Source organism: Dendropsophus ebraccatus, chromosome 15 (genome assembly GCF_027789765.1).
Source record: "Dendropsophus ebraccatus isolate aDenEbr1 chromosome 15, aDenEbr1.pat, whole genome shotgun sequence".
In the NCBI taxonomy this organism is placed as follows: Eukaryota; Metazoa; Chordata; class Amphibia; order Anura; family Hylidae; genus Dendropsophus; species Dendropsophus ebraccatus.
In genome coordinates this window covers 45,566,016-45,588,530 of record NC_091468.1, presented here as the reverse complement: position 1 = coordinate 45,588,530, position 22,515 = coordinate 45,566,016, and the positions used below count along the sequence as shown (strand labels likewise).

The 22,515-nt window shown below is 42.5% G+C and overlaps 1 protein-coding gene across 4 annotated transcripts in view; it reads right to left on the bottom strand.

The window, feature by feature from the left end:
- USP34 (ubiquitin specific peptidase 34) overlaps window positions 1–22,515 on the bottom strand; it is a 129,344-nt gene that overhangs the window by 38,153 nt on the left and 68,676 nt on the right. For 3 of the 4 annotated variants that reach the window (XM_069955088.1, XM_069955086.1, XM_069955089.1), the window contains 21 exons: window positions 22,341–22,463; window positions 21,418–21,501; window positions 21,086–21,172; window positions 20,567–20,767; window positions 19,473–19,555; window positions 19,352–19,392; window positions 17,875–17,999; window positions 17,385–17,537; window positions 15,867–15,971; window positions 15,312–15,367; window positions 14,084–14,204; window positions 13,819–14,002; window positions 12,269–12,432; window positions 11,988–12,053; window positions 11,343–11,489; window positions 10,575–10,631; window positions 8,920–8,997; window positions 7,947–8,041; window positions 6,610–6,782; window positions 4,508–4,661; window positions 3,781–3,859 (listed from right to left, as the gene is read on the bottom strand). In XM_069955088.1, the coding sequence (XP_069811189.1) occupies window positions 3,781–3,859; window positions 4,508–4,661; window positions 6,610–6,782; window positions 7,947–8,041; window positions 8,920–8,997; window positions 10,575–10,631; window positions 11,343–11,489; window positions 11,988–12,053; window positions 12,269–12,432; window positions 13,819–14,002; window positions 14,084–14,204; window positions 15,312–15,367; window positions 15,867–15,971; window positions 17,385–17,537; window positions 17,875–17,999; window positions 19,352–19,392; window positions 19,473–19,555; window positions 20,567–20,767; window positions 21,086–21,172; window positions 21,418–21,501; window positions 22,341–22,463 (2,376 nt within the window). The remainder of the gene's footprint in view (window positions 1–3,780; window positions 3,860–4,507; window positions 4,662–6,609; window positions 6,783–7,946; window positions 8,042–8,919; window positions 8,998–10,574; window positions 10,632–11,342; window positions 11,490–11,987; window positions 12,054–12,268; window positions 12,433–13,818; window positions 14,003–14,083; window positions 14,205–15,311; window positions 15,368–15,866; window positions 15,972–17,384; window positions 17,538–17,874; window positions 18,000–19,351; window positions 19,393–19,472; window positions 19,556–20,566; window positions 20,768–21,085; window positions 21,173–21,417; window positions 21,502–22,340; window positions 22,464–22,515) is intronic. The other variant, XM_069955087.1, reaches the window with a different exon arrangement.

The following is a 22,515-nucleotide window of genomic DNA, read 5'->3' as shown; positions in this document are numbered from 1 at the left end:
CTGACGCTTGGGGCGCTGCTGGGGAAGATTGGTACTCTTCCCCCCCGTGGCATCGGAAATTATGTCATCCAGACGTTTCCCGAAGAGACGAGAACCCGCAAAAGGAAGACTGGTGAGAGAACGCTTGGAAGCTTGGTCAGCCCGCCACTCACGAAGCCACAGAGACCGGCGAATGGCTACAATATTGGCCGACGCAAAAGCCGAGCAGGCTGCAGCGTCCAGAGAAGCCGAGCAGAGGTACTGAGCCGCGTCCTGAATCTGTTGGGCGAGGTCGGCTAAGTCCTCGGCCGACACGCCAGAAGTAAGGCCGTCCCTCAGTTGCTTAGCCCACACTGAAATGGACTTAGACACCCAAGTGGAAGCAAGTGTGGGCAGGAGAGAGGAGCCGGAGGCCTCAAAAGCTGACCTAGCTAAGGACTCGGTGCGTCTGTCAGTGGAATCCTTAAGGGACGACGCATTGTCCAGCGGAAGAGTCGTGACCTTGGTCAACCGAGAGATCGGGGGATCCACTGAAGGTGGACCTGACCAGCGAGACACAAGGTCTTCAGGGAAAGGATAAAGAACCGACAAGTGTTTAGGCTTTGAGAAACGCTTGTCTGGGGTCTTCCAAAATTTGGAAAACAGGTCATCAAATTCCTTGTGACTGGGGAAAGTGCTGCGGACACGGTGGCCGCTTTTATGGAAAAAGACCTTATCAGAGGGCGATGGGTCCGGAGAATCCTTCAACTGGAAAGTATCGCGGACTGCGGCCACAAGGCTGTCCACAGTGGAAGCCGCGGGGGAAACATCCTCAGGATCAGAGTTGGAAGCCAACTCAGAATCCGACAGATCTCCAGGCGAATGGGATCGCCTGTTAGGAGAGAGATGCGTAGGTGCCAGGCTAGTTCCAGGGGAGCCAGAGGAAGAGCGAGAAGAGGCACGGCGAGGACGCTTGTGGGAGCGGCTCCTGCCGGGGCGGACGCTACTGGCCGCCGGGCGGGACTGGGCAGGCACTGAAGAAGAAGCAGACAGGCGATCAAGGGCGGCCGCCACAGACTGAGACAACTGAGCCATCTGCAACACTGACTGGCAGAGGGAGCGCGCCCAGGCCGGGGCAGACTCCTCAGACTCCGGTGGGGGGTCCTGAGCAGGGGACAGAGACGAACAGGACTGCATAGAACAAGCAGCGCAGAGAGGCTGAGAGTGGCCAGAAGCAGATTTAGTGTTACAAGACGTACAGAAATAGTAGGTAACAGAGGAAGGAGGAGGATGCTGGCGGCGTGTGGATTCAGATCTTGAGTCAGACATAATGAAAAAAATTTAAGAGAGAGCAATGAAAAACTAAATATATATATATTAGTAAGAAAAAACACAGCCAGCTAGTGTATTCCTTCAGGCAGGCAGCTGTTGGAGGCTGAAAATAACCAAAGCCTGCAGAATAACAGAATACACACAGTGAGAACTCAGAACAGTAACAGAAGAAAACAGGCATATAGTCCCAGAGAGACCTTACCAGGAAACAAATCCGGAAAATGGCAGAGGTCCGGTCAGGGCACAGGACGGCTGAGGGCAGGATGGGCAGAAGAATCTGGCCAGGAAAACAGGCTGGGGGTTGTAGTCCCACGGACTGAGGTCTCTTGCCGACCGTGGAGCTGCGCAGTCTGCAGGCTGCCGTACCGACCGGGCCGCACAGAAGCCGCGTCACGTGCGGAGTGACTCGTCACGTGCGGAGTGACGTCAGACGTTGGCCCGCGCGGGAGAAGAAGACCGCGCGCGGGTAATACAAAAAAAACAGGAGGAGAGGAAGGAGCGGCGCGCGCGTGGAGAAGAGGCCGCGAACCGGAAGTCACGGGCCGGACCCCGGAAGTCGCGGTCCGTAGGAAAAAAGGAGGCCCCGCACCCAGCACCTAAAAAACGGCATCCCAGTTCCCGACCCCCGCATGCGGTGACGGCAGGAGGACCGGAACGCAGCAGGGGAGGAAAAAGCGCGGGGGACCCGGGAGCTGGAGGTGCATGGGGAAGGGGCGGCGGGCGGAAGATACACAGGCCGCAGGAGGGGACCGGGGGACCCGAATAGCCCATGGGAGGGGGAGAGAGAGAGAGCAGGGGAGGCATATACTTACCCCCGATGCTGACTGACCTGTCCCACGGATCTTCTGCCGGCACTGTGCCGCGCTGCCGCGCTCAACTTTGGGAGGCTGGGCGGGCAGGGGCTGGCGGTGCAAGTCCGCATGAAGGAGCAAACAGACAGCAGGGCTAGTCTGTGTCCTGGGCGCTGGGTCCGGCCGGTGGCAACCTAGGGTAAACAGCCCCTTTCCAGTTAGGTTCTGTGCCCTGGTTGCATAAGGGGGGGATCAGGGCGAGTCTTTAGTGACCCACCGTGCCCCAACCTGTTAGGAAGAAAAATTAAACAATTCAAAGAAAAAACAAGCAGAAACTGGTCTGGAGTAACCAGACCTGCGTCTGCCTCCTACTGACACTAAGCTAAACTGAATTAGCTCAGTGCCAGTGGGCGGGTATAGCCTGCTGGGAGGGGCCGACTTAGTTTGTTTTTTCTTAGTGTCAGCCTCCTAGTGGCAGCAGCCTATACCCATGGTGTCTGTGTCCCCCAATAAGACGCACGAGAAAGTTGAAATTTATGGCATGTGGCAAAAAATAACAGAGAGGATGCAACGTTTCTGCCTTCTCACAAGGCCGTTATCAAGCATAATGAGGAGGGGCTAGTGACTTCATTAAATAGTGGAGTTAATTGGTGACATCATCAAATCATTAGAAAATGTAAACAATGGGTTGATATATAAAAATACATGATTAAAACAGATAATTCATAATATATACAAATCTCCATACTTTGGAGTGTGCAATGTGCATTGTGATCCATTGTGCTCCTTAGTGATCGTGACTTATCATATCAAAGCTCAATAAACATATAGCACTACATATCATCCTTAGTGATCGTGTCATGTAGTGCTATATGTTTATTGAGCTTTGATATGATAAGTCACGATCACTAAGGAGCACAATGGATCACAATGCACATTGCACACTCCAAAGTATGGAGATTTGTATATATTATGAATTATCTGTTTTAATCATGTATTTTTATATATCAACCCATTGTTTACATTTTCTAATGATTTGATGATGTCACCAATTAACTCCACTATTTAATGGTCACTAGCCCCTCCTCATTATGCTTGATAACGGCCTTGTGAGAAGGCAGAAACGTTGCATCCTCTCTGTTATTTTTTGCCACATGCAATAAATTTCAACTTTTTTTCACCTCATGCTGGTGTGCTGCAGAATTTCGTTTTTGTGTATATATATACATACATACATATTATATATATATATATATTATATATATACACACATACATACATATACACACACACACACGACGGTGGGAACCACAGGCCCATTAAAAAAGTCACTTAGATCACAAGATCAATCTGACATGGTGTTGTGGGTTCCACTTATAATAGAAAACTAACACATGTATGAACAAAGCCTTAGGTTTCCTTCAGACAGACTGTCTTTCATGATGCAGTTTTTGTGTCATTTATTCCTTGAACTGAGCTGGAAAAAAAACACTATCACATGCTGCATTGTATAAAAAGTGCCACTGACCCAGAAAACCCACAACTCAGTAATCCTTTGGATTATTTTTGGAAGCACTTTGTGTATTTCCTAGTTTTCAACAGCATTAATATGTGCTTCAAAGTTAATAATTATAGCGCTATTATAGCTATTTTTAGGAGGATTGTTCACATATTAATGGGAACATAGCTTTTAACTTACCGTCATTTCCCCTCCAAAACATTCTGAAGCCAGCTGAGCCGAATCAAAGGGCTTCACCTCAGCATCATTAAACAGATACCTAGGAGAAAGAAATGGTAGATTATGGTATATTGTTATAATGTCATGCAGACATTTTATGGATCTACCGATCAACTTGTTTTCACTGCCCCATAGCTTTAAGGTTTCAGAAGTGACTTCAAGCTGGGATAGTGTACTAGCTTTAAAGGGGTTTCTACTTAGCATCCTTTCTGCTAGAATGACAGAAATTAAAACGTTAAAAAATGATGTACTGACATTGATAGTGGCCATGTAATGCTTCATTGCTCCTGAAAAAAAGACACAAAAAATGCCTCCATACTGATGGAGAATGCATCCTATAAAAAGGGAGTTGTCTTAAAAGAAAATGGGACAGAATCGGGCAAATGTGGCTGCCTTCTCCCAGAAGGCTCTGCCTTTGGGTTGTATGATGTAATGCTTTGTTTCATCTAAGGACGGGTTCACATGTGCTGGGCAACGCATGCTGAAGAAACCACGTCCCATGTGTTCATTGCCGCGCAATGTTGTTGGGATTATTGACACCACCACGTGAAAAAATGGGGGTGTAATTTCAGCTGCCTGTGTATGAACATGGTCTTACTTAGATGAAGCTAAGATACAGGGATTACATTATTTGCCATAAAACCACCAACATCAATAGGGTATGTGCTGGAGGGATTTGACAACTTACCATTTGTTATTTTTATAAGCATGTGGGTTCACAATGTCTCTGATAAAGCTGTAGTAATGACCCCCATCGGCCGTACCAGTGTGCACAGTGACACCTATTAAATCGTACTCATAGCTCTCAGTCTCCTTCAGCTCTTCTCCATCTTCTTTTAACCCTAAAGTGATAACCGTGGAACACGTCAAGAATAGCTTGAGTGAACAGATCATACATGAATATAACAAATTACAGTTTCTGCAATGGGTGGAAAAGCTCAGGCAAGGTATGGAAACATTTCATGTATTTCTTGTTTTGCTTTACCAATGGGTGAGGAGGGCTAAACCAAAGAGGTGCCCCCTAGTTGCAGGGGAGGCAGTTGTCACAATATTGACTACACAATGGACAATCCTTTCCCTGGCTGCAACAATCTCTGGTTCAGGAACATTATTGACTCGTTTTGTACTTATTTTAATGTTATACAGAGATCAGGAGACAAATATCCACCACAGATAGTGAGACCCCAGCATCCTCTTGGTCAGTCTGGTGAGGCCCAGGCATTCTTTTTGCTTTGCTGGGTGAGGCTCCAGTAGAATACGTTTGAGAAGTACTGGTATAAACTATACCTTGTATTAATGTCTTATACATATCAAGGCATACGATTATTGTCAGTGAATCGGAACATGTGGAATCTGCACTTGCTGGCTGGGCCCCATTGTGACACATCCAGAGTTCCAGGATGGGGATTTCCAGTGCCTCTATTGTGACATATCCACAGTCCCGGGATGGGGAATGCCCAGCTGCTCACTGGGACACATTGTGACATGTCCAGAGTTCCAGAATGGGAATCTGCAGTGGCCCTTTTAGGACACAACCACAGTCCTGGAGAATGCCCAGCTATCAGCTGGAGCCCATTTAGACATATCCTGTGTTCATGAAGAGGGATTTACCCCCAGCAGCCCCCACCGTGACATGTTCAGAGTAATGGAATGGGGAATTTTCTGATGCTGGCTGGGGAACTATGCGGCTGCTACCATAGCTGATGCCATACTGTGGTCGGTATAGACGACTGTGATACTACAAATTTATGTTTGTTCAATGTGTCTGAATCTTTGATGAAAGAAGGGGCTGCAAGGCTGATTCAGGGAGTTTTTCCTCTGCATATAGTGTCATTACTCTGTTATTATTCATAGAAATGTATGAAAACATTGACATCAGGGTGTTACCATTCTCTTGTCAAAGGGGCGTGTCCTGTCAGAGTCTGACACAGTCAGCACAGAATAAAAAGTGTTAGACTCTGTAGGGACATATGTAAGTGACAAGAAAAATGTTTCTATGAGGAACAGAAGAAGAATACAGAGACTTAAGAATACAATGACTTATGTGAAATATATGAAGTATGTACTAAAATGGACAGCATCTTCAACTTTTAGAATACCAACCAAATTAAAACAGAGTGAGAATGCAAAAATGACCAGAAAAAGCCAGGGAGTAGAAATACAAAGACAATTTCTACTAAGATAAACCTATACTAGAGATGTCACTGTCTTTTACATTTACATTTGACATTTTTTGCAGAAATCAATAGTACAGGCAATTTTAAGAAACTTTGTAATTGGGTTTATTAGCCGAAAAATGCATTTTTATCATGAAGAAGCAGTTTGAACCTCTCCCCCGTCTTCATTGTTCTCTATGGAGAGGGGAGGGTGGAGGGAGATGAGGCACCAAAACAGGACAACAAAGAATTAAATTTACAGCTACATTACCGGGCTATCTCCTCTGACAGTCAGCACTGACTTCTCTGACCTCTGAATACCAGCTTTCACACAGCTCCCACCGTTTAATCCTTTGTTCTCTGCTGCCGACGAATCTCCTTCCTTACCCCTCCCCTCTCAATAGGTTACACAGGGCTCGACAGATGTAAAAGAGTCGAGATTTCCTGATAATGAGCAGTGAATAAGAGAGGAGAGAGGAGGGAGACTTGGGGAAAGATTTTTTGAATGCAGATAATGGCATATTTGCCTAATAAACCAAATTACAAAGTTTTTTTTTTTAATCGCCTGTACTATTGATTTCTGCAAAAAATAATAATTGAAAAGACAGTGACACCAAGTTTTGTCATAAATTACCTTCTATCCGATCATTTTTTCCCATTAAAAAATCCTCTGTGTAGGGCGTCATATCAAGTCGCAGAGGGAAAGAGAAATGAGTATTGACCTTCTCCTTCATCATAGTGACCATGTTAAACGTGTACCGCATTGTATTGAAACTTAATATCCGTGGTAGCTTCTTAAAACAAGCTCTGAAACAAACAGAACATAATAAAATTAGCTTATATGCCCCTGTAAAGATCAATAAGAAATATCAGAAGATATAAAACTAGGAACCAATGAATTGATGGGATTGGGGGGGGGGGGTTATGTATGGCATATGAGACATACACCAGTGACAGTCAGGCTCTGCTGACATATGCGCTGGTCTCTGCTCTGTAACGGTTATGCTGGGTGTGGACACAAGACAGTAGTTTAAAAAAATGAAACAAAATATTAAGTTTCTTATAATTAGATATCAATGTAAAAGCCTCTTTGCTGCCGTCAATGTGCAAGACCTGGTCCCTACGCTGACCAAGCATGGCGGCCAACACAGTGTTCCTGATACAACTAAGGGAAGCTAGTTTTCAGTAGTGCCGAGTGGGCAGCAGCCTCTGCAGAGTGATTTTTAAGAACATGACAGTGATGTATACCTAATGGAAAGCAGGAGGAGGTTCCAACAGTACCAGATAGACCAAAGTCTTATGCGTAGGGGATGCACGCTGGTACAGCTAAAATCCCAGTAGTAGCCGGTAAGCAGAGTTCAGAGAAGGCAAAGTCCAGCAGCATCCACACAGGTTCAGTAATCTTCACAAATTTATTGAAGCATCCAGGCAAGATACAACGTTTTGACTCCCTGTGGAGTCTTTGTCAAGTATACCAGTGACGTATACCTGTCCTGCTCAGCTGCAGATGCCGGTGATTCAGAGCGGCCCGCTCTCTGCCACTGCCAGCATTTCCACATCATCATCTGATGTGCTGCTCCAACCAGAAAGGACCAGTTTAGAATCTATGCTGAGCTGGTGGATGTTATGGAAAAGCTTACAGTGGCACAGAGCAGACCGCCCGGGAGCCGGCAGCTGCAGTGGAACAGGACAGGTAAGTATACATCACTGTCATGTCCCCGCAGCATTCCCATTAGGTGTTTATCTCAGGCAACCCCTATAAAATTCTCTTAAACAAATATAAAAATAAGTAAGAGTGGAGATACCGATAAAGTGGTTACAAGAGCAGTACCTGAGTAACTGCCGCCCACAGAAATCAGATCAAACTATTTTCCAATCTGTTTTAGAAAAGTGACATCTTGAATCTGGTTACTATGAGACACTATCGGTCTACCTTTAATGCATACCAATGCAGTCCAATGTAGGACTAACCTTTTCTCTGCTCGCACCTTCTTTCCACAGTGAGAACAGGTGTACATGTTGTCACCTTCTAATGTGTCCTTGATAGTGACTTCATCAAGTGATTCCTGCAAAAGGAAAGATATAAATTGTAACCACTAAATTGATTATAGGTCAAATAAATCAATCTACCTATCGCTATAGCCACAGTCCTTATTACATAATGGGAATTTTTACTACCTATATAAATGTTCTGAATGTTTCAATCCCATTATTTTATAGATTGGCCTGTTATGTGTGGCAAAAGATTGATTATCTTCTGGTTGGGTTTGAAAAAAGAGAGTCTGTAGCACCAGGTTTAAAAAAATTTGGGTAACTTTTCAAGATAAGATGTCACGTTAATGTGTACATTAGAAGCAGCATTGCTTCTGGCTGGATAACGTCTATATGGTATTTTTTTCAACGGTTTTCTCGACTCTACAGGCTTCATCTCTATTTTTGAGCTCTTTCTGAGCTAGTTAGTACACACACACACACACACTGTAGAGGGGGTCATGCTTCCCCAATATCTCTACTAACACAAAGGCAGCAGAATGTAGAGAACATTATAAATCAGCACTGGGCAGTGTAAGCTGTTGCAGGCACTCAGTATCACTCTGCAGCTGACTCCTCCTCCCCCTTCCTTCTCCATAGACTTCATTCAGAAACATGTAAATTAATCCAGGTCAACACTTATTTCTAGCCAATTTTTTAAACAAATGGCGAGTTTAGGGTGGGATAAATATTTTAGTTTCTTGCGATCAACTGTACTACTGATTTATACAAAGGTCATTGACAATGAAAGTTAGGGGATGAATTACGTTGACCCTTGATCCTGCTTTCAGTCCTCAGAATCTGTTACAATGTGGAACACAACAGCCTCTTACACAACTAAAGCAGAGTAACAATTACACGTACGTTATAAAGAACAAAACTACTGTGGTATGTAGAATGCATTCCTACTCACATAGATGTTTTTCATATCTGCCACCTGACATCTGACCGTGTAGAATTCTTCAGCAGTTTGACTTACGTGTTCACAATCCTAAGGTAAAAGGGGAAAAGTACATCATTAAAGCATAAAAAAAAACAAAAAAAATGATATTGATGAAAGATTGGACTGAAGTTGAAAATCTATACAGATATGAACTGTGTACACAACAAAACGGTATGTCGCGGGTCAGGGGAAACCAAAATCATCAACTGGGGTCTGGAACTTAAATCAAACTGAAATCATTACCAACTGAACTGAAAAAGTCTTTCAAATTTGTATGATATTTTCTCATGGCAACTCTAAGGCACTATTTACAAGTTCAGTAATTTTTCAGGACCGTATAATATGTCCGCAATTGTCCACAATCTACAAAAAAAAAAAACCTGTCCTTCATGCATCCCCAATCTATATTTAAATTAATAGTTAAATTAAGGTGATCTGTATTTTTGCAGAAATTATCGATGTAAAATCTGTAACATTCACAAAAAATGTGGATTCCACAGACTTTTTATTGGCTAATTATTCTGCAATAAAAGGTCCACAATAAGACGTTTCCATGTTGCGGAATGAATTGTGGATCTGTAAAACTACAGAGTGTGTGAACAGCCCAATAGAAATCAATGGGCCCTAAATTTATCCATATTTGCGGATCTGCAATTACGGACAACTTTACAAAACAAGTGAATGAGACTAAGGTTACAAACCCACTTGGCGGGTCTGCAGCGAGTCTCCATGCTGCGTTTTTGCAGCGAGACTCGCTGCAGATCCCGGCCCTATACTTTTAATGGCAGACAAACACGCAGCAGGGATGTACATCCCTGCTGCGAGTTTGTCTGCAGCCCACCCCATTAACCCCCCGGCCGCCGGAGCTGATACTTCACCTGATCCAGGCTCCGGCGGTTCCCGATGTCTTCAGCAAGCCGGAGCGGGGACCAGGTGAAGTATATGCTCCAGCCAGCCGCCCGCAGCCCCGGCTGCCCGATCGTGTTTGTCTGCCATTAAAAGTATAGGGCCGGGATCTGCAGCAAGTCTCGCTGCAAAAACGCAGCATGGAGACTCGCTGCAGACCCGCCAAGTGGGTTTGTAACCTAAAAGTGTCAATCAACAAAACACAGTAATCACTGAACTCAAGGAGATCAGTGAAAAAATTCCAATGAAGTACTCAATCAAGAGTCACCACTGATGCCCCCAAAACGTAAAAATAGCATTATTAATATTTGCACAGATTGGATCTGCCTGTGATGTGATTTTCTAACTTTGGTTTTCATTGACCACTGATCTGTTATTTGTTGTGTTCAAGATCCAATGTGGGATAAGTATTCCCTTCACTTATTTAATTTTTTTAACAATGTATATAAAAGGAAAATAAATATAGCTATAAACCAAGTAGGTAGGAACCAACCTTTGTTGTGCACCAACATACAATGCATATTTGCAATCGTACAACATTAGAAGGACGTGCATGTGTTTTGCCTTGATCTCGCATGATGCAATAGGAGACTGTTTTCCCACATTTGTATTTTATTTGTGTTGCTTTGTTATATGTAGATAAAGCTTTTTTTATTTATTTGTGACTGCAGTACACCAACACACATACTGTATCATTCACACACTCCAAAAGGACTTACCAAAGACACAACGTTATTGGTAATTACACCTCCAAATAAAGTTTTGACCGTGTTTTTCTGTGAATTGTATGCGAAAGGGAAAAAGGAAAAATTAACACAACTCTTTTAATACTTAAAGCGTAACTGTCATTTCAGGGTCATTTTTCTGAAAACATTAAATATCAACAGTACAAACGATTTTAAGAAACTCTGTAATAGGTTTTATGTACTAAAAAAGTTTCCTTCTGTAGTGAAAAAGCAATCTCCCAGCCTCCCCCCTCACTTCAGAAGAAGCAGGATTTCTGTCTCCATTATGTGGCTATGGAGAGGGGAGGGGCTGTTAGGAGTGACTGAGCACGGAGCAGTCCTGCACAGCACAACACCCTGCAATCTTCTCTCAGTAAGTTCATAGATAAGCACGGACCTTTCTGACTCCTGAATTTAGTGTTTTAGCTGCCCAGAGAGTCTACAAACAGCTGACCTTCATGTCACCTCTTCCTGCTCCCTCATCTCCCTCAGCCCCTCCCCCCTTCATAGGCTTACAATGGAGAGAGCAGAGCCCATCTTCACTGGCTTCTCTGTAATGAAGACGTGTTTGCCTGATAATGCACAGATAAGAAGTCAGGGGGGGAGGCTGGGAAATTGCTTCTTGAGTACAGAAGGAGGCTTTTTTGGCTGATGAAACCTATTACAGAGTTTCTTAAAATCGCTTATACTACTGATTTCTGCAATAAAAAAAAAAACATGACAGTTACTCTTTAATGTAGGAAACAGTTAAGCAGAACGCACCAGTTCTGGAGACATTTCTTCAATCTTAGTAATAAGGTCTGTAAAGAACTCGGTCATGTCTTTCTGCTCGCCTGTGTTGAGCGGCTGCTTGTCCATGGTGTAGGTTTTGCAGAAGGGTTTGGGGTTATAAGCTTTACATTCACTCTCCTGTAATACAGACATTATATCACCATATATTTATCAATATGAGTATTACATTTAACTGGTCCTGGTCCATATGGATTATAATGGCATATTAGATGTTACTATACACAACTACAGGATGAAAATCTGTCCTGGTCCAGTGAAAGCGTCAAAGGGGCCCATAACAAGTTATAGCTTTGATGAGAGTAATGTAACAAACTATGCAATGGGTGGGCCTTATATAGTGATGGCCTAGTCTTAGGATGAATCATTTATTCCAGATCAGTTCCACACATTTGGTAGCAGACATACCTAGCATTACAGCTCAGCCTAATAAAGTGAACGGGGATGACTTGCAATACCAGGTGTAGCCACTATTCAATGTACAGCACTGTGTCTGGTAAGCAATGAAGGGGCTGCAGTGCTCACACAAGCACCACGGCTGCCTCTGAATGCTTTAAAACACTAGAACAGAAATCTGATATCGGGGCCAGGAAGCATATGTATTAAAAAGCAGCTTACCATTAAATAAGTAAACATTTTCTGAAGTTCCAGTAATGTAGTCTTATGTTTAATATCATCTGAATACTGTAAAAGAACAAGAACATAACCCAATGAATCACAAAGTTTTCAACAAAGCAAGTGGTTTAAATATTTTGTTATACCTTTAATGATTAAAACCACATAGTAAAATATTGTAAAGGTAGTTAAAGACACCTCTAAAAGTGGCACATAGCAGAATCCTGCCTTTCTGACTAGACCTCTAAAAGTATAAGAATAAAAAGAATATACCATTAAATTACCTTAGCGGTAAAGATGGCTTGCCTCGCCTCGGGTATCATGTACAGTTGCTGAATGGTTGATGCCAAATAACAAGTTGCTCCGAGATTTGTAAGTCCAACAAATCTGCACTCAGCCCGGACATCATCGTGTGGCCAGTAGTCCCATTTGTAAGGTGCATGGGAAGCTGATGGCAGAACATTTAACGTTATAAATATATATATTTTATATGATTTCTCTCTAAGGAAAGAATGTGAACTCTTCCACCACAGTTGTAAATTTAGGAAATGGAAACATATCTTGTTGTTTACGCTCACTTATTTAATTGGGAACCAAGTAATGCTTCATGTAAACTCTGATGGTGCTGAAGCAGAACCGAGAACAGTCACTGCTAGGTTTCCTGATGGATTATAACTAATTGCTGAAGGTAGCGGAAGACCATATGAACCGCTCACAATAGTTGGGTCCCTTCTAACCAACAGGGCAATTGCTTTAAGGTTTCCAATTTAGTTTCTGCTTTAACTTTGCAGCATTTTGCTTACAAACATTTTTAATTTGAAGGGAATCTGTTACTAGGTTTATGCCACCTTAAATGAGGGCAGAATAAACAAATGACAGAGAAGCTGAACAGATCGGTTTATAACTTACATCATTCGGTTTAGCCGTTCTCCTAATATGCAGGAGAATAGGATTCTTGCCTAAATACAGCATGGATAGATAAGTGCCAATCAGCAACTGGTGGGCGGAGTTCTCTGGTTCTCATGAATATTGAGGACTACTGGGCTAATGCACATAATGGAGAGGACTAATTATTGTCCATGTTATTCAGAAAGATATCTCTGGATCAGCTGCAGAGAACAATGTAAGCGATACATCATTCTGTTCAGCTTCTCTATCACTAGTTTATGAAACACTTAAGATAGGACCCATAAACCTGCTGACAGAGTCTCTTTAAAGGGAACCTGTCACCCCCCCGTGCCGGGGTGACAGGCTCCCGACCCCCCGCTACAGCCCCCTATACTCACCTGATCCCGCCGGGTCCCGCTTCTGGATCCGGTGGGGTCACGGAGCTCTCAGTTGGACTCCTCTCTCAGTGCACGCGCCAGGCTGCAGCGGCTGAGATCTCCGTGACCCGACCGCATCCAGAAGCGGGACCCGGTGGGATCAGGTGAGTATAGGGGGCTGTATCGGGGGGTCGGGAGCCTGTCACCCCGGCACGGGGGGGGGGGGGGGGGGGGGGGGGTAACAGGTTCCCTTTAAGGGATGCTCCAAATTCACAGTAGTTAGTTTTATGGCTACAAGTCCTGACCCAAACTAACACAAAAATGTGTTTGTATTGGACTCGCATAAAACTGGCCAGGGAGATGTTCTTATCGCCAATGCAAAGATGACCTGTTAGCTCTCCTGCAGGTTATGTTTTAGGTCACTTTTTTGTTATTTCTCCTTGAAGGAAGAATAAATTGATAATGGTGTTACTATACCCCCTGCCAACATGACAAAACCTCTTGTCATGTAGCAGTAACGGTGCAGAAGAGGATAGACATTAGAGTAATAAAAATTCTCAGGTTCTTACACTGCATGTGCTGTGCCATTACCCAGTTGTGTAACAGCCTGTAGTTCTCCACCGAGCCCTTCACCATCTCCACTAAGAGGTCGTACGCTGCTGCTCGGGAAGAATGAGATTTGCACTTGGGCTGCAGTCGGTCTTTTAGACTTGGTAACATGAAAAGAAGGTTAAAAACGTCTCGGAGGAACTCCTGAAGAAGAAGAGAGACACTGTAGGATTTTGGACAAAGTCAAGCATCCAATTTAATAATGCGCTTATAATCAACCCCTACCTGTCCTTCTCTAGAAAACTTAAAAGGTGGTTTATGTTTGATGACACTGGTGGCCAACCTCAGAAGTCCCGTCATCCCATCATCTTCTACATTGCCATCCTGGTAATCCAGGATTTCCCTGCTATTAAGAGAAATAGCGTGAATGATTTCTAAAGTCGATCATAACACTACGTAAAGATCTGGTCTGAATGTGAAGTGCTGGTTCTGCAAATTAAACTTAGGGTGCGTTCACACCTACAGGATCTGCAGCAGATCTGCAGCAGATTTGATGCTGTGTTCAGTTATTTAAATGAAATCTGCTGCAGAAAATCAGCTGCAGATCCTGTAGGTGTGAACGCACCATTAAAGAGTTTTATTTTCTGGGTAAAATGGACTGATTACACTGATCAGCTGTTTAGCGCCACTCTGCACAGTGAAAGGAGTTTGCCTCTGATCATAGTGTAGTGATGACGAGGTGTAAATGCAGCTAAGCCCCCTTTCAAGTGAACAGGAGCTGAGCTGCAGTTACAGGTCGTCCCCTACTACACAATGGACGAAGACAAACTACTTTTACTGTGTAAAATGGCGCCAAACTGCTGTTAGGTGCAGGAGACAGGTGTCAGCACCCTACCAATTGGTGACTGATGAGCAATAATCCATTTTGCCCTTTAACGCAATTGGTATATTATATGGAATGTACCAGAAGAGTCACTAAAGGTTTGCATACTATCGGATCAGTGCCGCTGCGCAGATTGTAGGGATGCAGTCCACTCCTTGTATCACCATCCATTCCTGAGATCTGCACTGATTTATATATGCAATTGTCTAGTTTGATGAGTGCACTGGGCCCGCTTCCAGTGGACCAAACTAGACATAGATACAGACAGGAGGAGATCTCAGGAACCAGATGAATCTGTGCAGCAGCGCTGATCCGATAGTACACAAATCTTTATTTAGTAAATTTTCTGGTACATTCGCTTCAACTCTAAATTTTATTTATTGTAAAAGATCTCCACTGGTAGTCACAGAATGAACAGCGGCTTTGTGTACTATGTTACATGTACTACTGAATGTAGTAAAAGTTCTATAAAAAGACATCTATGTAATCATCATATGGACAAGAATGAGAGGTCTACTACTCCAAGGCCGCAAGCAGAGATCTTGTAAGCTGATTTTATACACAGATCAGAAAACTGTGTAACTGGAATACCTTTTAGGAACAAGTAGTAATGAAAGAACACAGTCCTACCTGCGAATGCAGTCAGCCAAATGTCGCGCTAGTGCATCTAAATCAAGCAATGTTGTCTAGGTTAAATAAGAAAAAAATATTAGTCATTCTATGAAACATAGCAGAACGCATTCATGTACATATCAATAATGTTTTCTGTGTGGCAATCACCCATGAACTTTTACATGGGGGAAAACATGGGTCAGATTTACCATTGCACATGTGCTAGAGTCCACTTGCAGCATATATTTAGCGTACACGCCCAGCACCACAATCATTACACTTTTTGTTCAGTCTCCTGATAACCCCTTTAAGGACATTATGGAAATATCTCAGCTTTAAAATCAAGTGACCAGAAAAGTGATAAGCACTCTATACAAGACTGAAATTCTCTGCATTACAGCAGAGAACGTTACAGCTGTCTGCACTAGAAAGCTTCTAGCACTAGATTACTTCTTTAATAATTTCCTTGTATTTTCTTAGACACTGACCTGTATGTAACCACTTATCAATGTTTTACACTACACAAGCACAAAAAAACACATACATGTATTGCTCCAGAAAAGCGGACAATACCTGGCTGGCATCTTTGACGTGGATGTTATCAATCAGTTTACACAGTAACCAAAAATATTCTTTACATCCAGGTCGCAGAATAGTTTCTTCCTCATAGTCTTCAACCTGTAAACATCCATAAAGGTTAAAAAAAAAGCAAAAAAAAAAAACAAACAAAAAAAACAGGCCCAGATTTACTAAACGCAAAGGCGACACTTTTGCAGGTTTTTTTTTTAGGCGTGTTCTCAATTTTCCCTAGTTTTTTGTGTATTTACATTGCACTTAGTTGACCAAATTTAAAGTGGTCCGTCTTTACATAGTGACGTGATTGTTGCAGAATGACAGTCACAAGCAAAAAATACATATATGTAGGGGGATGACAAATAAAAATGGAAATCTTTGTAAATCTAGACTACCAGAGGGAATAAATAAAAAATGAGTCAAAACTATTTGATTTGCACACAGCAACCAGTTGAAGCTCAGCTTATTAATTATTTACCCCATAGACTTAGATACCAATATAACAGTGCTTGTGCATACTCTGCATTAAAATGTCATATCACACACTGCCAGTGAACAAAGATATAGAGAAAACTGACCAGCACACCAAATTATCAAATTTTCAAAAATATACTTTATTCAAATTACATAACTTTACAAAAATAGCAAAGAAAATACAAATACCCTAACCCCTTAAATCAATTAAAAAACCCTCATGCATGAGTTACTGAGCATGAACAACTCCCACACGGTCCTGTAACCATAAAGGATAGACTATCCCTGCCCAAAATAAATACATGCAATATACAATACAATGGCTGTCCTACCCTAAACACAATATGAATCAAGTAACTGTGCACAACATAAAACAATACCATGTGAGCCTACTGTATACTACAAATGCACTATGGATGAAAAAGAAACAGTAAATAGCAACAATGAAGTGCAGTGAGTGCGGAGAGGAGGCAGGGGTATCACCAATGGTGGTCACTGAGCCTTATTCGGATAGAAGCTTGGATTGTTAGTGCACATGTACCGAATAGAGATGATGATGTAATGATTAGAGATGAGCGAACCGGGTTCGGGTTCGAGTCGATCCGAACGTTCAGTATTTGATTAGCTGGGGCTGCTGAACTTGGACAAAGCTCTAAGGTTGTCTGGAAAACATGGATACAGCCAATGACTATATCCATGATTTCCACATAGCCTTAGGGCTTTATCCAAGTTCAGCAGCCACCGCTAATCAAATGGCAAAAGTTCGGGTCTGGATCGACTCGAGCATGCTCCAGGTTCACTCATCTCTAGTAATGCTGTATAAACACTTCAAGTAAGAGACCAGGGTCAGGTCACATGGGCACATTCTTGACTACGCATAGAATTTTATGTGAATATCACTGTGTGTGAACAAGCCCTGCAGGCAGGAGAAGATGCTGCAATCCCCTAACAAGTATATTACAATACGCTCATACACTCAGTAAATTGAGATTATCACTCCTAGAATACTCCTAGATTTAATTTTTTCAGAAATACAGGACTTACCCGAATAGGCTTTAGTGCTTGAGCATCAGGAAGAAATTTTAACAAGGTTGATGCAGCCAGAAGCAAAAAGGATCTATTTATTGAATCACCACCGTCCAGACCAGAAAGGGACAGTTTGTACAGACCATTGCAGGATTCATGACGTACCGCAGTCTTATTATTGGGGGGAAAAAAAATGAAGATTTTAATTTTAAAGGTCTTCAAAGCCTTATTTCTTGCAATGGTAATATCTATGCTTAGGGTGCATTCACATGTACAGGATCCGCAGCAGATTTGATGGAGCAGATATCAATGTAACTAAATAACGGAACACAGCGTCAAATCTGTGCCATCAAATCTGTTGCGGATCCAGTACGTGTGAACACACCCTAACCAATAAGTAAACGTTTTGGAGGGACTTTATCTCTCAGTTCAATAATAGCAGTTTTCTTTCTGTGTGTAATGTGAAGCATGACTAGGGATTAAAGACATTAACCCTCTAAATTCTTACCTCAGGAATGAGAAGAGTTAATTTTTTAAGCCAATCTTGTAAATTGTCACTGTCTGCCAGGCTGGATTTCACAGCAGAACAACAGTGAGCCCAGCTGACTAAAAGCCACATTGAATAATGAGTAACTGTAGGGAGTAAAAGACAGGAATTAAATTAACAGCAAATCTAGATACCAAATACCAAACAGACTGATTGCTGTGTACCAACAATCTGACCCCCCCCACCCCACCCCAAACCACTTGTACCTTCAGATAGCAAGATCTGTCCTGGGGTGCGTTTGGCAGGTGATGCAGTTATTGTCCCAAAAAACAACTCTTAAACTGGCAGCCTAGAGTTGCCTAGATTGCGTTTGCATTAGGCTGGCACAACCTCTCTGTCCCTCCTTCCCGCCCTCATCATTAGCAATGCTCCAGGAAGATTGCCTCCTATTCCCCACCTGTTTCAGCCCGGCACATGGGCTGGATCGTTAAGGCACCTCTGCAATGTTCAGCATGGAGAAAATGTTCCAGTGGCATTCCTAATGATGGGGAGGAGGGACGGGAGGAGGAGGGACGGAGGGGAGGTGCAAAGTTAGGGCACAGAAATTCTAAGCCATGCCTGTAGGGCACGGGGCTGTAGGTTTAAAAGTATATTTTTAAGACAATAACTGCATCACCTGCCAAACGGACAGCAGGACAGATCTTGGATTAAAAGCAGCTATCCGAAGGTACAAGTGGTTGGGGGGGGGGGGGGGTCAGATTGTGGGTACAGAGTCGCTTTAATACTGAGACAATCTAATGACAATGAAAAGCCTATGATCCATCAGCAGAAACGAGAAACACGGGATGACTATATTAACCCCTTAAAGAACACAACCCATTTTGGCCTTGTGGATACAGTGAATTTTCATTTTTGTTTTTTTTCTTCTTCATCTAAGAGCCATAACACTTCTCCATCTACAGAACCATAAGGGTTTGCACCAATTGTGCCGCAAAAACAACTTACACTTGATCAAGTCAATGCTTTTTGCATAGCAGTGATTAGTCAGATCAGTGCTCTGCTAGTAGAGCTTGATTGGGCGGCACTGAGGGATAGTGAAGCTCTCTAGCTGCCATGGGGAGCAATCGGTAGCACTTAAAGGGAGTAAATAAGTATTGGCTGCTAATAGTAACTGGTACTCAATGTCTATAAAGCTTAGCTCCTGAGACCTCAGACTAAATGCACCAAAATTATGTACATGTACAAAATGTGTAGTTATGGCCCATGTACATAACATGTCACCAAGGCTATAAGTAGAGGAATTGACACCTCATTATAAGATCTGCTGCGTAGAAATATGTAACTAATACACAGAGGGAAATCTTGGTGACTAGTTAATGCTGCCCCCAGAAAGGGCATAAAAACCTAGTGACAGATTTCCTTTAAAACCCCAGAACACTGATTCACATTCTGTTACGGTATGTACAAAAAAAAAAAACATGAACAGCTGACCACTTACCTTCATGCCTTGACCGGTGGTCAGACTGTGCTTTCAACACCCTGCAAGGAATTAACATGGTAAGTGGTAAATAAAGAAATATTTAAATCCAGTAAGTGTGATATATATCCTCTACACTTACCGCTGGGCTAAATTATCATACGTATAAGCTACAGACATCAAGCGCTGAATCAAACAGGTTCCTTGGACAAGAACTAGAAAAACCTTTAGGGAGACAAAAGCATAAAACGTCCAGGCTTTACAAGTAATCATGTAATGGAAATTAAACAACACACATTAGACACAACTTTATACCAAAAGAACTACCAATAAATGTGCAGACTTGAGCGAATGCCGAATTGAGCGATTCAAGCAAGAGGATTAACAGAAACGCTGCACAAAATAATTACTAAGTGCCCTTAAATGGGTATTCTGGCTTAAAAAAATAAAAAAAACTACTTACCACCCCTGCTCCCCTACAGCTTCAATTTCCTCCACCATTCCTGTCTTCTGCCTGCTCCATATCAAAATCAGGCACATAACAGGAGCGGCAAAGGGAACAGGGGCGGCAGAGGGAACAGGGGCTGCAGCGTTACCTGCAGGGGCCAGGAGTGGTAGGTAAGTATAGTTTTTCTACACCAGAATACCTCATTAATAATGACTGATTTTCTGAAGCAGAGGACCAAACCTTCTGCCTATGTACACATGGTTATTAAAGGGTTATGTCTGCAGAAATTTGTTACTTGTTTAGCTCCATCTCCGTCTCGCTCATTCTGATTCAAACCCCCACCCCCCAGAGGAAACAGGAATCACGTATCCTTTGTAATGGGAAAAAAAATCCCTTTAAGATACATTATAAAACACAAGCTGCCTCTAGTCACCACCAGGTGGAGCGCACTGCTTGTAGGTTTCCACTGCTACAATTAAAGGCAAAAGGAGTAGAAAAGCTAAATATGCAGCGAGCTCCACCTGACAGCAGCTAAGACATTCTGCGAGCAGAGCAGTGCGGCTCTGATTTTCTAGTCACCAGACTTACCCTACATTAAAAAGGTAAGTAATTTGCACATCACAGGTATTGGAACATTTGGGGTACATTAGCCATGCTGTTATTTCTCAATTTTTCATAGTTTTACATAAATAACTTAGGTCTACTTTCTCCCCAAAAATATAATTAAAAGATTAACGCAAAAACGGATTTTACACGGACATAATATACAAAGTATATACTTAGCATACCTCTGTTAGCCGTGGTATATGAAGGCCCTTTGAATGATCTGCAGTTGATTTTCTCGACTTGCCAGGCCACGCTCTTTTTCTGTGGCTCTCAGATATCCCCGACCAAGCAAATACATCGTGATATGCCAGATCCAGATCTGTTGGATCCACAGCAAACTGACAGATCAACTTCAGCAAGCACGCTAAACAGTCCAGCTGCCACTGTAGAGACACAGATGCAAGTAAAACTAAAAGTAGTATGAATAAGTGAACAATTTTCAATCTGTGACTGAAGGTTACCATAGTTCCAAGCTATAGAACATAACTATTGGTTGAGACCAAACTGTGCAAAAAACAATGTATGTTAAACACAATTAGAACCAAATGTTCCACAGATAAACTTGTAGCATAAAATTATCATCTTTTTTGCATCTTGGTTAAAGTGTCAAAAACAAATGTTTAGGGTTTCACAGGTGGCAATAGCACTATTACTTACAGTACACAATAAATACAGCACTATCCACACACAACACTACTCACCACAGTCCAAGACTCTTGTTCCTTGGGCTCCAAAATCCCAGAATTGAATATTTCAATCAGCTGTTGTAGACCCCCTGCAGCAACAAACTAAGAATACGTAGGGAGTCAAACATTTATTGGTTCAATACTTAAACATCCAACAGACATCGCTTTCATTTTCCTACTGAACAATGAATCTACAGATATTATTTATTAGGATATTGGGGGAACACATACAGGGCTTAAAACTGTAAGCAGTCTGTGTCCAATAACAACCTGCTTTGGTAATAATGTCAGGTTCTGTATGTAATGTAGATCTGAATATTTTACAGCCATCATCAGCAAACCGGTACCTTGCAGCTCCATGTGTTTTTACTGTTTTCAATCTGATCTTCACTGGAGTCATCAGAGTCTGGATACAGGTCACTATAACTTCCCTGTAATATAAAAGTTTGTGAGTACTTTAGAGAAGTCTCCATTAACAGACCCAAATACTGCAAGTGAACAACCTCTATGTCCCATGGCAAACCACCTCATGCTTGTGTTATGGTTTTGTCTAGCTGCCATATGTACTTTATATAAATAAAATAAATATTACAACCCAATTATTATGAGCTGTGCCCTGATCGGATAGAGAAGTTCACAGTAGGTCTACATTACCCACTATGCCCTGAAATCATTGACCTAGGAGAGAAAAGAAAGACCTACCAAGCTAAAACACTTAAACTGGTTTGGAAAAACCAGACCCATTGTCTACATGTTACCGACACTAAAAGTCCCCATACATTCGCGCCAGGTTTAGCCATCTCTTTAAGGTCCCTGACCCTCCACTGACAGATGATATAGGTGGAGACAGGAGTTGGGGATGTGATGTTAAATCACTGCCCGATCCCATTGTTCTAAGAGAGATAAGCCATCGCCAAAGCTTACCCCTTTTAATGCCATGCTAAACATTCCTGTGTATTGGGAGGGTGGGAGAGAACTGTCAACCAAATGGTTATTTAAGGCGTATGGCCACCTTAAACTAAGCTGGTTAACTCAATACCCGTTGGTGGGCGTGCCCTGCTCAAGAGTACTCACATCTTTCATGTCGTGTTAGCGCTTACTAGTGGCAGCATCCTATACCCTATGTCCCCCAATGAAACAACTGAGAAACTTACATTTTAACTAATTGATTTCATATTTTTATGCCAAAGTTTGGTCGAGCCCTCAATTAAAATATTTCTATGAATCATCCATTATAGAATAATAACAGAAACCAAGGTGGGACTATTACCGTGGACTCTCTTCTTATCCTTCTGTTTGGTTTCCCAAGTGCCTCAATAATTTCAAGAGCATACAAAAGCTTGTGGGCGCTTTTTATTCGAAGTAAGTCTTTCCAGCAAGGTCCATCATTCCCCTTTAAAATATAATACATTTTAAGCATATGCAGGTGAACGAAAGTGGAAGTA